Source organism: Pelobates fuscus, chromosome 4, assembly GCF_036172605.1.
Source record: "Pelobates fuscus isolate aPelFus1 chromosome 4, aPelFus1.pri, whole genome shotgun sequence".
In the NCBI taxonomy this organism is placed as follows: domain Eukaryota; kingdom Metazoa; phylum Chordata; class Amphibia; order Anura; family Pelobatidae; genus Pelobates; species Pelobates fuscus.
In genome coordinates this window covers 56,373,876-56,386,925 of record NC_086320.1, presented here as the reverse complement: position 1 = coordinate 56,386,925, position 13,050 = coordinate 56,373,876, and the positions used below count along the sequence as shown (strand labels likewise).

General features: G+C 42.6%; 1 protein-coding gene across 1 annotated transcript in view; it reads left to right on the top strand.

Moving 5' to 3' along the window:
• Nucleotides 1-13,050, top strand: part of SPAG1 (sperm associated antigen 1) — a 99,849-nt gene that overhangs the window by 80,605 nt on the left and 6,194 nt on the right. The window contains exons 15-17 of the mRNA XM_063451204.1: nucleotides 4,585-4,726; nucleotides 8,871-8,997; nucleotides 12,023-12,169. Of these exons, the coding sequence (XP_063307274.1) occupies nucleotides 4,585-4,726; nucleotides 8,871-8,997; nucleotides 12,023-12,169 (416 nt within the window). The remainder of the gene's footprint in view (nucleotides 1-4,584; nucleotides 4,727-8,870; nucleotides 8,998-12,022; nucleotides 12,170-13,050) is intronic.

Genomic DNA, 13,050 nt, shown 5'->3' with positions numbered 1-13,050 from the left:
ATAGGGAGCATCAGAAATGAACAGGATAGCACTTTGTTTTCTTGATAGATTTTGTGAATAGGGTGTAGAGGTGGATGATAGGTTTGGTTCTCCTACAATCAATCATACATCTCTCGCCTTTTTGAAGCTAAAGGGCTGTCTTGTGGATTGTCTGGATCCCGTTCACCTTGAGGAGACTTTTCAGAAAGGAAGTAAATCAGGTCTTTCTCCTTATTTCTGATATGCTGTGTCTAAACACTAAATGTCAACGCTTGGCGTTACTCACTTGATACTCACTTATTGTAAGAGACGTTAAATATACACAATCTAGACGGCCTTTACTTTGATGAGTCATCGCTTGTTCCACTTGTTCTCCTGCTATGCAAATATTTTCATTATATGAGCAATCAAGAACTTTCCAATAAGGTCTGAGATGATTGCAAACAGTAAAAGGGCACTCTTTCTTGGGTAATTTCGAACATATTTAAACAATTACTTCCAGACCATTACCATAGGAATTGAGTGCAAACACCACTGCTATATTTAGGCGCTAACCGTATAACCCATGTTAAACTAAATAATTGTGGCTCTAATTCCCCTGAATTAAAGGCTTTGTTGACATCAAATAGAATTTTCACGAACAAGTCACAATATTAGGATGGTTGCAGGGTTTGGTCAAGACATTGATTTCCTTATACATTATGGAATCAGACCTACGGTATTTAGAATGCATTTTGCACAGTTCATCTTGTTCACACTAAGCATAATAAACTTCTTTGCTATTATTGACCTGGGTGACTGTCTTGGTCTCAGTCATCATATTGCTCAGTGTCTATGATCATTACCATGTTTGTAGTTTACAGGACATTACCTAGTCTCTGCTGACCTCTGGCTCCTTGGAGTTCTCTTATAGATCCTGATATTCATCAATGTAAATCGGTTTTAAACTGATTTGTTTTATTGTTATCAATTTTTTTATTTATTTTCGCAGTCTGATCTTTGGGCTTAGCAGTAATTAGTAGCAGGGTACCTATTAATTGCATGCTGCTGTGGTGCAAGTTGTACACATTAATTAAACACTGATGGGGGTTCGGAAGGAAACCTCGGCTGATGCCAGTGACCCTTCCAGAGAACCCCATTTTATTTACCACACAAAATATCCCAAAACATCAGAGTTGGGTTTACTGGCCAAATGTACATCTCAACTGAGCATCATAGCTGATAACTAGATATGGGATTTATTACACCAATAATTTCATATCATTTTTTAATTTTTTTTTTTTTTTTAATGTCTGAATGTATTTGCGCACCAGATACCATGTAGGTCCTCCTGAAATCAATATGATAGCTGCTTATAAGGCTTCTCTGCATATAGTTATAGGATCAGTTAATTTCACATAATTTCTAGTCATTTATAATCTCCTCCAAGGCAGTCGCAGTAGGCTACTACCATAACCACTTTAGCTACAGTTTCCATGTAATATATTCAGTAGTAATAGCACTATTTAGTTAAACTAGCATAGAACCATGATCTTAAAGGGACACTCCGGACCTCTAAAGCATGTTAGCTTGCTGAAATGCTTTGTGTGAAGAGTGTGACTTTTCATTGAGCTGCATTAGGAAGTCTGTGATTGGACAGCCACATAAAGTCTGGGAGGAGTTAGAAGGACAAGGCTTGTAAAGGCTGCAGACAAGAGAACTGCAGCTTTTGCAAGCTGTTTTTAGATATATCTCCAATGCAAATATGCATAATTATGTGCATGCATGTTTTTTTATTTTGGGTATATATACTAAATTGTTAAATAAAATAAAAAAAGTTCCACTATAACTACTACAGCTTGCTGTTTTTATAGTGCTAGCAGGCTACTGCCAGCATCCCCAAGTTCTGTGTCGTACTAAACGCCATACTGAAATACTCAGGCATTCAGTACTTTCAAATTTGGATGAAATTGTCATTGCTAAAGGGAAACTATAGTCACCAGAACAACAGCTTGAAGTAGTTGTTCTGGTGTCTATACCATATCCCTGCAGGCATTTTAATGTAAACACTGCCGATTTAGAGAAAAGGCAGTGTTTACATTAGTGCTAGGGAACTTCTCTGAGAGCCACTAGAGGTGCTTCCTCTGATGTCTCCACTCTCTGCATGGAGGCGCTGAATGCTCCGTATAGAGATGCATTGAATTCATGCATCTCTATGAGGAGATGCTGATTGGCTAGAGCGGAGCGGCGTTTGGCCCTGCTCCCGCCCCATTGGCTGAGATCATTAGAATTGATCATCACAGCTAATCCAATGGAGGCGGATAGGGGCGGAAGCAATGCCAGCGGACCTGCGCAGTGCTGGAAAAAATGTGATTTTAAAAAACAAAAACGTATTTAAGGGGGTGGGGGGGGCGGGACCCTACATGTTTTTTTTTAACACTATAGGGTTAGGAATACCACACTAACGGAAGCTGACTCCTTCCTTCGAGCCCTGGGGATCCCTGCAAGAGCGGTGACGACTGCGACCCCTTCCACCTCACATACCTGGGACCATGAACTGTGCCCTTTCCTCCTATAGGAAGGGAGAGTCAAGCAGCTCCGACCTGAATTGACTGCGAAAACCCGCAGCATGATCTACCACACTGTCATGTTCTGTTTTACATTTTCTTAATCTTTCTTACTTCTGTTTCTCGATGTCCTCAAGTTGTTAAATGTTGTTCATACAACTGGCACAGGGTAGCTAACCAGTGCTAATTTCCCCTGTTACCACCTGGCACAACATGACCAACCTGTACTACTAATTTGTTTCCTAGACGGACCTCCACACCAAACTGGGGGCTCTCAGTCACAAGATGGCCACAAACGATTACGACAATACCTCCCCCTCTCCCGTATTCTCCAAGGTTAGGGGACTTACATATGACTCGACTCATCACACTCAGTCTCCTAGTACCCCCACTGGGGCTCTTTCTACCAACATCACTGTGGCCACCAGTACTGGCTCCATTCAACTAGACAGACTCCACCTGAAACAACCTTCACACCTTCTTGACAAGGGTGACTTACTAACCCAGACCACGCCAGGGCAGCCCTGGATTAGGGCAGTCCACACGCACCAATTGTCACCCAACATAATAGGGGACCTACCGGAGCAGTGGTCAACGCAGCGCACCTTTAAACAGACTTCTTTATATATGACTTCTGTTGAGACAGGGCCTATCCACTCGAACCCAAATAGCCTAAGTCTCACAGACGAACCTACCTTAAAGGGAAACTCCAGTGCCAGGAAAACAATCCATTTTCCTGGCACTGGAGGGTCCCTCTCCCTCCCACCCACCAATTCCCGGTTACTGAAGGGGTGAAAACCCCTTCAGTCACTTACCTGTGGCAGCGGCGATGTCCCTCGCCGCTGTCTCCTCCTCCTTCTGGCTCCGTCGGCCGTCGGGCGAGACTGATCCCGCCCACCGGCCGAGGAGACCTAATGCGCATGCACGGCAATTCCGCGCAGGCGCATTAGGTCTCCCCATAGGAAAGCATTGAAAACTATTTTCAATGCTTTCCTATGGGGATTTGAGCGACGCTGGAGGTCCTCACACAGCGTGAGGACGTCCAGCGACGCTCTAGCACAGGTTTCCTGTGCTATGGACCAGGAAGAGACCTCTAGTGGCTGTCTAGTAGACAGCCACTAGAGGTGGAGTTAACCCTGCAAGGTAATTATTGTAGTTTTTAAAAAACTGCAATAATTACACTTACAGGGTTAGGAGTAGTGGGAGTTGGCACCCAGACCACTCCAATGAGCAGAAGTGGTCTGGGTGCCTGGAGTGTCCCTTTAACCGCCAGCTTCATCCACAAGATGCTTCACAAGACGCAATACATCTGGGTTATGCAACACAGGGCATAGTTCTATAACATACAGTAACACGGCTGCTTATCCGTACTTACACTGGCAGACAGCTACCAACTCCCATACCTCGCCAAAGTGAAGAGACCGACTGACTCAATTAGACGATTGACCCACGAGTGGCTTCCACACACTTTAATTTGGCAATCGTTATATTGGTCATGTTTCTTCTAATTACCATAAAAATAAGTGCTATGTTAATGACATCTCATACAATCCATATACATTTTGCTGATGTTTACATCATCTGAGAAAGTATTCCTATCTGTACAATTATGCACTTGAAAAATAAAGCATTAAAAAAAAAAAAAAAAATTCCTTCGTGGAAATGTTATGATGGCAATATGTATAAAACTAGTATATTGAGTTTATAGACTAAACTAAATTCATCTTAACAGTTAGGGGCTATAGATAATCTATAATAGCACTGGTTAAATAAGGTAAGAATATAAAAAAGCCATGAGAAAATAAAAGCACTTGTAAAGTAATGGAAATGAATAAAAAAATATTCTTCATACCCTCCTGCTGCCTTTAGAAATATTATTTATATCCTTTGAGACCAATCCAGTGACTTTATAGTACAGTAAATGATGAGTACGTTTTTTTAAAAATAATTTTTTTAATGCGATCTCCTTTTTATGCGTAAATCACAAGCTGTAAAATGTACCATAACAACCTGCTTCAACTGCCGAATGATTTTGGATTTTGGATCTTCCTTTGTAAAGGTGTGTCAGTCGAGGAGACGTTCTGGACTCTGAAAAAAGAAGGAAATGAATACGTCCAGCACGGTCAATACAGAGAAGCTGTGAAGAAATATACAGAATGTTTGACATTAAATTCTGAGGACTGTACGATATACACAAACCGGTAATGGGATCTTCTTTTAAACGACTTTATGGATATTCACCTTGAGCTGTTACTGTGTTCATTAGCCTTACATAGACTTCTCATTCAGCTGCATTGGGAAGTCTGTGATTGGACAGTCACAGAAAGTCTGGGCGGGGTTAGAAGGGGAGGGTTTGCAAAGGTGGCAGACAAGGAAACTGTAGCTTTTGCAAGTTGTTTTAGACATACCCCCAATGAAAAAATGCATAATTAAACAGTGGTGGTAATTTTTTTTTATATTTTTGTATTTGGTTCAGTGGAGTGTCCCTTTAATTGAATGTTGACTTGTTCCTTTTATGTTTAGATTGCTGTGTTCCCCTTTCTTTTCTTTCTTTTTATAATTAAAATTCCTGGAAATCCTACCTTTATTTCAGCTCAATGAAGCTCATGATGGCCAAATGTGTCAATCTCTGTGATCTGCCAGTCCTGTGTTCAGGGTCATCATGCTTTTCCAGAGATCAAGGTTCAGGGCCACATTCAGGGTCATCATGCTTTTCCAGAGATCAGGGTTCAGGGCCACATTCAGGGTCATCATACTTTTCCAGAGATCAGGGTTCAGGGCCATCATACTTTTCCAGAGATCAGGGTTCAAGGCCACATTCAGGGTCATCATGCTTTTCCAGAGATCAGGGTTCAGGGCCACATTCAGGGTCATCATGCTTATCCAGAGATCGGGGTTCAGGGCCACATTCAGGGTCATCATGCTTTTCCAGAGATCAGGGTTCAGGGCCACATTCAGGGTCATCATGCTTTTCCAGAGATCAGGGTTCAGGGCCACATTCAGGGTCATCATACTTTTCCAGAGATCAGGGTTCAGGGCCACATTCAGGGTCATCATACTTTTCCAGAGATCGGGGTTCAGGGCCACGTTCAGGGGCATCCTACTTTTCCAGAGATCAGGGTTCAGGGCCACATTCAGGGTCATCATGCTTTTCCAGAGATCAGGGTTCAGGGCCACATTCAGGGTCATCATGCTTTTCCAGAGATCAGGGTTCAGGGCCACATTCAGGGTCATCATGCTTTTCAGGATGATCTTGAATGTGAAGTCCATCACAAATATTGGGATGTAAGGACGTCTGACATCCAGTAAAGTCATATTTTATGGCAAATGTAAACATTTACATGTTTTACAATGTAATATATTGTGTGAAAAAAGGGCAGCATATAAGAATCAAACCACTACGCTATGTGTCCCTTTAAATATTCCTTTCATTTCAGGTAAATGGTACTAGAATGGAAATCGTAGGCATTAAACCCACAGTATGAAATATTCTGCTCAGGGCCGTCTTTAATATTCATTGGACCCTTGGCAAGCATTTGCTTGGGCACCCTGGACCCTGCCCTCCTCCATGGCATGCAATCACATTTGCGGCTGTCACTTCCTCACTGGCTGCAGAAAAGTAAAGGGCCTAGTCGTGCTGTTAAAGGGCCACAGAGCCTGCTAGGGCCCCTGCTGATACAAGGCCACTTGGTGGCCCTAAGTGCATGGGCCACCCAGTGGGCCTCAGCTGCACCGGCAAGCTCATGGTGGGGAAAAAAATTAAATTGTTGAGGGCAGCGTGGCCCACAGGGCAGCTGCTTTGGGCCCCCCAGGAGGAACTGGGCTTGGGGCAGCTGCCCTGTTTGCCCCATCTTAAAGATGGCCCTGGTTCTGCTCAATGGCTTTCTACACTGGATGCAGTGATTTCTACACTGGACTAAGGGATTAAAGTTTAAACTTGCCACTACCCGTTGTTGAGTGAAAATTCATCCCTGGTAGTGTAGGTATTTAAATTTCACGCCTCGCTTGGTGTACAGATCATTCAATAATTCCATTTCTTTTAAATGTACCTCTCCTTGGAGAATGCCAAAAATGACCAAAGGCTAGTTGTATTAGTCCAGGGCTCAGCAACCTATTGCACTTGTGGTGCATTTTGTAAAGCACACAAGGCTGCAAGAGACAAACAGGCTCTGGTCTATCAGGATTCCTCAGATATCTGCGAGTGTAACCGAGCAGTGATTGCAGGTGGTGAGGGACAATCCTCAATTTATGCATTGCAGCACACAGATCACTTCCTTTCAGTACTTGTGAACGGGAACCTGCACTGGTGTAGTGCAGCCTGCAGCAGTTATTGCAGCTCCTGTCCTTGAGGTGTACCTGGCCAGTCCGGTCTCCACTGACCCGAGGGAAGCCACCCACACTGCTAGATATACACAGAGCTGTAGAATAAGCCTCCCTGTCATACAATTAATACAAACAGCCCACACACAAACAGACACAGTCCCCACAAACACAACACCACTGACAATCCACATACACGCACTCAACCCCACAAGCAGCCTCTTAGATGCAATGCCACAAGCAGCCCCACACATACACACACTACCAAATACACAATGTGACATATCATCCAGACAAGCAATTCGACAAGCAGCCCCTACACACAGTCCACTTTCATATCTATCATACACAATACCACAAACTACTCATAAACATATACAATATAACAGCACATATACGCACAAATACAACACTACAAAGCTACTGCAGCACCCATAAATAACACAAGCACAATACAGCAATGAACACACCATAATTAAAAAAAAAATAACAGGACTGGCGTGCCAAAGGAATTCAATATCTGGTTTTGGCACAGTACTACTAAAAGGTTGCCTACCTCTGTTGTAGTATTTAATCTAATGTTAAAACTTCTCTACTGGAACAGACATTGGTTCATATTCCGGGCTTCCCAATGCAGTACATGTTAGAACGTGGTTTTACAGATTCCAAAGAGATTTTTACCTTCTGGTTAATATGCAGTAACAAGCCCTAATTTGTGCTGGGTCTTATCCTTCACATGATAGAAGGTAGAATCTCTTTCACGTGTTCAGTAATTTAAAGTGAATGCTGTCTGCCTTCAGAGGCATTGAGAAATTCACGCATTCAATCCAACAGACTAGTAGGGAAGGGCTATAAACTAAACAAGGCCATTATACTCTATGTTTATAAAGAATTCAATAACCAATACACCAAATCATCAGTCCCAATCTTATTAAATAAACCAAAGGTTGACTTGTGCAGTAAATGTAATTGTACGTTACGGATTTCGATTTTTATTGTTAGTGACTTCTGTTATAAACCTATATGGACCCCCGACAACTATACATGAGGAGACTTGGTTATTACTAAAGTTTGAGTCAAATTAAATTTACAAAGTTTGACCCAAATATTGCTGCTATTCTGCATAGCGGCATTCTGCACATGTACGCCCTGAATGTGACGTAAAGTTTGCGAGGCATGTTGGACATAGAACACAGAGCATCTGTTAGGGACGGGGCATGTAATTATATCTTAGAATATTTTATTTTAAGGACAAACTTCTCAGTATTTATACACACACAAGCCATCTGACTAAGCATTGATTTAAACGTAAAAAAAATTATACTAAATATGACTTGGACATATATTGCATAATGTGAAAGAACACGTTAATGGTGTTTCCAGTATGAAGCTAAATCACCCAGACATGTACAGCTGAATGTTTTATGGCTTTTTGAATGCACACCATAATGTAACAACCTGGGGCTTTTCGTGGGGTTTGTTTGCTAGTTTATTTTTGGCATAGCTAAAATCTGAGACTTGTACAAATACTTTTCAGATATTTTGGTTAAGTCCCAGTTTAGCAAGCCTCTCTGACGTCCGTCTTTGTCACCATTAACCTCACAGAAGTAAGGAGAAAAAATATTACATTCTTTTATAAAGGTCTTTCAATTGAATTTAGATTCTTAGAAATATAATCATGTCAGCTGGATCCATAGCTGTTCAACAACTAGTACCTTCAGAAGTCACAATTTAGAGTCTGATTAAAAGTGTAAGGACACAATTTTCATAAGCCATGCTAATAGCTGAACAAAAGATCAGCACAAAGGATTGTAACAAACAATGGATTGCTCCCATTGTGTCTTTTATGTCTTGTGCCTCTGCTTTTGTTGTTTTTGCTTCGTGTTTCTTGAAAGCATGTTACATTTTGTACATCTAGATGAAGACTCTTGTATGCCGTAAACATAAGACGAGTGCCCTGGATTTGTAAAATTGCTTAACTGACAAATGGCACTTTTTAAGCTGATCCTACATTTTCTATTACAGAGCCCTGTGTTACTTGAAACTATGCCAATATGAAGAGGCCAGAAGTGACTGTGAATGTGCTCTGCAGAGGGATTCCTCAAATATCAAAGCTTTGTACAGGCGAGCACAGGCCCACAAAGGATTAGAGGTAAATGGGGATATTGGCAGCCAGAACATTACAGCATCACTTCAGAATTCCTGTGACCACGGGCAGCGATTTTTGTAAACTGATTGTGAAACCTGCTGGGGCTGTGAATACTATATTAATACACGTTTTATTTCACAGCCAAAATTTCTTTAGGGAAAATAAAATAAATTATAATCTAACATGATATTCATCAAACCAAAAAAGACGATATTTTTTTTTTAAACTTAAATATGTACAAAATACTCACCTCTGAAAACGGCCGGTAGGTGGATTACAGAACGCTTCTGTTATTTTCTCTGATGCTGTGTTGTTGATTTCAGTTTCCATGTTAGATGCTACTCAGGAAAATCTATTTTCTGATGGCAGTCATCGTGAAAGCAGTTACTGTGGAATAATAGAAAATTGTGAGCTTCTAAAGTCAATATCTGTAAACATATTTGGGTCTGTGCAAATCCATTTGCCATATCTACTGATTACTATTGATTACTAATGGAGACTTATGTCTCCTGCAATGTTCTAGTATTGTACCTGAGAATTCTGGCTCCGATTTATTTATTGATTTAATTTAAATTAATATTTTTCAATAAGCTTTTCAAATTTTGTAATCTTTTCGAATAGACTTTTAAAGTTTAAAAAAAGGTTTTTAAAAAAGTAAAAAAATATATATATACGGTATATTTCATTATTTATTTTTTTCGAGAGGTTATCATTTCATTTTGAACATAAGTGTATTTATAAACCAAATACTGTTTATATCTTATATATTTAATATTGTAGTTTTTTAAATATATTGATATTTTCCTATTTATTATATACATCTTTTTTTTTTGTAATGTATTTATTTTAATATACTGATATTTTGATACAAGAATATTAAGTAGTTAGAAAAGCTTATAGCTTAAAAATAACAAATCGTGGCGTATGTAGACTTTCGATCCCTATAAAAGTTCGACTATTGCCAGGAAAGCTGAAATTGTTGACAAACAGTATTATTTAGGGGTATTGACAACATTGCTATAAATGAGAAACCTATAATGTACCTGGTAATTAATTATAAACATTCTTCATAAAACTGTAGACACACCAGGAACAACCAAACCTTTCTGGGGAATGGTTAGTGGTAACTGTAGCCAGGGCCGGCCTTAGGCAAATAGGCGCCCTGTGCGAAAAGTCTTCATGGCGCCCCCCCACCACCCACCAAGTTGCCTGAATACAGTAACACACACAGGCACCAGGGACGTGTATATCGTGAGGCAAACAAGGCATCTGCCTTAGGTGGCACTTTGCAGGGGGTGGCAAAAAAAGCCGCCCCCAAACCCCCAGGCAGATCCCTTGCTTGCCTCACGTCCTGGGGTGCTCAAGAGCTGGACGGCTGGCCATGTTTGAGCGCCCCCCCCCCCCCCCCCCCCCCCCCCCCCCCCCGTCAGTCCGGCTCCCGGCATCACTAAGAGCCGCCTACTCAGTCTGTGCGCCCCCTGCCTGCCCGCCCAGCAGCCACACTGGACTGCAGGCAAGAAATCCACTCCAGCTCTCCCATGGAGGCTGGGTGGATTTAAAATAAAATTAAAAAAATACTAGTTTGTGAGTGTTAGTGGAAATGTCTGTGTGTATGTCTAAGTGAATGTGTGTGTGTCTGTCTGTAGGTGTCTGTAAGTGTGTGTGTCTGTGAGTGAATGTGTGTGTCAGTCAGTGAGTGTGTAAGTGTCAGTCAGTGGGGGGCGTGCGTCTTTCAGTGAGTGCATGCATCTGTCAGTGAGAGTGCATCTGTCAGTGTGTGTCCAAGTAATAGTGTGTGTGTGTGTATGTCATTGTTTGTCAGTGTATATGAGAGTGTGCGTCTGTCAGTGAGTGAGCGTCTCTCAGTCAAAGTGCGGCCTTGAAAGGAAGGGGTGGGGGAAATTTAAACTTGGTTACAGGCATGTACACACACACACACACACACACTCACACTCAGTTAAAGGCAGTCACACATACAGGCACAGGCACACACAATGGCACAGCTACAGCGACACACACAGACAGTCATACACACACACAGGCAGTCACACACAGACAGTTACAAACAGACAGACATACACAGGCAGGCAGACAGTCTCACACACAGGCAGGCAGACAGTCACACACAGGCAGTCACACACACACACACACGCAGGCAGGCAGTCACACACAGACAGACAGTTAGACAGGCAGACACACACACAGACAGTCACACACACACACAGACAGTCACACACACACACAGACAGTCACACACACACACACAGACAGTCACACACACACACACAGACAGTCACACACACACACACAGGCAGTCACACACAGTCACACACACAGGCAGTCACACACACACAGACAGTCACACACACACACACAGGCAGTCACACACAGTCACACACACAGGCAGTCACACACACACACACACACATAGGCAGTCACACACAGACAGACAGTCACACACAGGCAGTCAGGCAGACAGACAGTCACACACACACAGTCACACAGCCACATGGGACATGTGGGGGGGGCTATAAGGACACATGAAGGGCTGGGAGGGGGTACAGGGACACATGGAGGGCTGGGGGGGCTATAGGGACACATGAAGGGCTGGAGGGGGTATAGGAGCATATGAAGGGCTGGGAGGGGGGAATAGTGGGACACATAGAGGGCTGGAAAAGAGGGCTGACAGGCAAACAGTCACACTTACCTCTAGCCAGTGGATGCAGCTGGCTGATGGGGAAGCAGGGACTCCTTCCCTCTTCCTGTGCAGCAGGGGCTTCGGGAGGTATTAGCCCTGCCTCTGCCTCGCGATAAGCCCCGCCCCCGCAGCTCGGTAAGCCCCGCCCCCTCTGCCGCAATTTTTTTTTTTTTTTTTAAATAGACCCTGACATCGTCCATGTGCAGGCTGTGTCGGCTGTCAGGGCGCCCCCTGCTCCATGGCGCCCTGTGCGGCCGCACAGCTCGCACACCCCTAAGGCCGGCCCTGACTGTAGCCACCATACTGAACAAGCCAAATCCTGTATTTCAGAATTATCAAGAATGTATCAGCGATCTACAAAAAACCCTCTCTCTGGACCCAAAGAACCCTGCAGTACTGGCACTGATGAATGAAATAACTCCGTGTCTCCATTCCGGCAGCCAGGGAAAACTAAGGAAAAAGATTGAAATAGAGGAGGTATGTCTCTTTCTAATTGGATAACAGAGCAATTTCAGTGACTCATCATGACTTGCATTTTACATAATGATACGTTTTTGACTGATTTTACAGTTTGCAAATGAAAAATGACCTGCTTTTAGATTTTTTTTTATCAATAGCCGGCTGCTTTCCAGTTTCTAAAGCTTTCTGGTGGGCTTCCTACGATGGGCCCATCGGTTTCTGGTCAATGGGCTTGTGATGGTTCCAAGGTATCTGGGTGAGCTTCCAAAAGGCATGTGTGATGGTGCTTATGTGGAAGCATGGCAATATGTGTGCTTGTGTTCCTTAATAAGGTGATAGAATGCAAGGGTTTAGAGCTCTCTTTCCAAACCCGCTTCACAAACCTTTTTTTAAAAGTTAATGCTTTGGAAGCAATGTGACTGTGGATATAACGCAAACCATGGTAGTATACACAGCTTTATTAATTAAACCGTAAATGCTAGGAATTAAAAAGAGTTGCAAAATATATTTCCAGTTTTCAATTCCCTGTTTAGTGGATAAACCCTACGGCTGCATACGTGTGTCACACAATGTTACACGCAGTTTGTTCTGTCATTTTGGGTCACTGTTAGGTTACTATTTGTTTATATTTTGTTGTGCAGATTTGTACTTTATAATCTGTTTGTGAATGTAAATTGGAGATTTCCTCTGATTCTAGCTAGAGAGCTGCCGTCTCCGCCACTCAGTGAGTGGTCCTCACTGAAAAGGGTTTTAAAATGGAGGCGGTGTCGGTGTGGAAAACACCATGCTTTTACTGAACAATGGCTTCACGTGTCTCTGTCCTGGGCCTTTGTATTAGAGCATATCCTGTTTGTATGGACAGAATGTTTTTTGGTAGATGATATCTGTACACTTCCTAC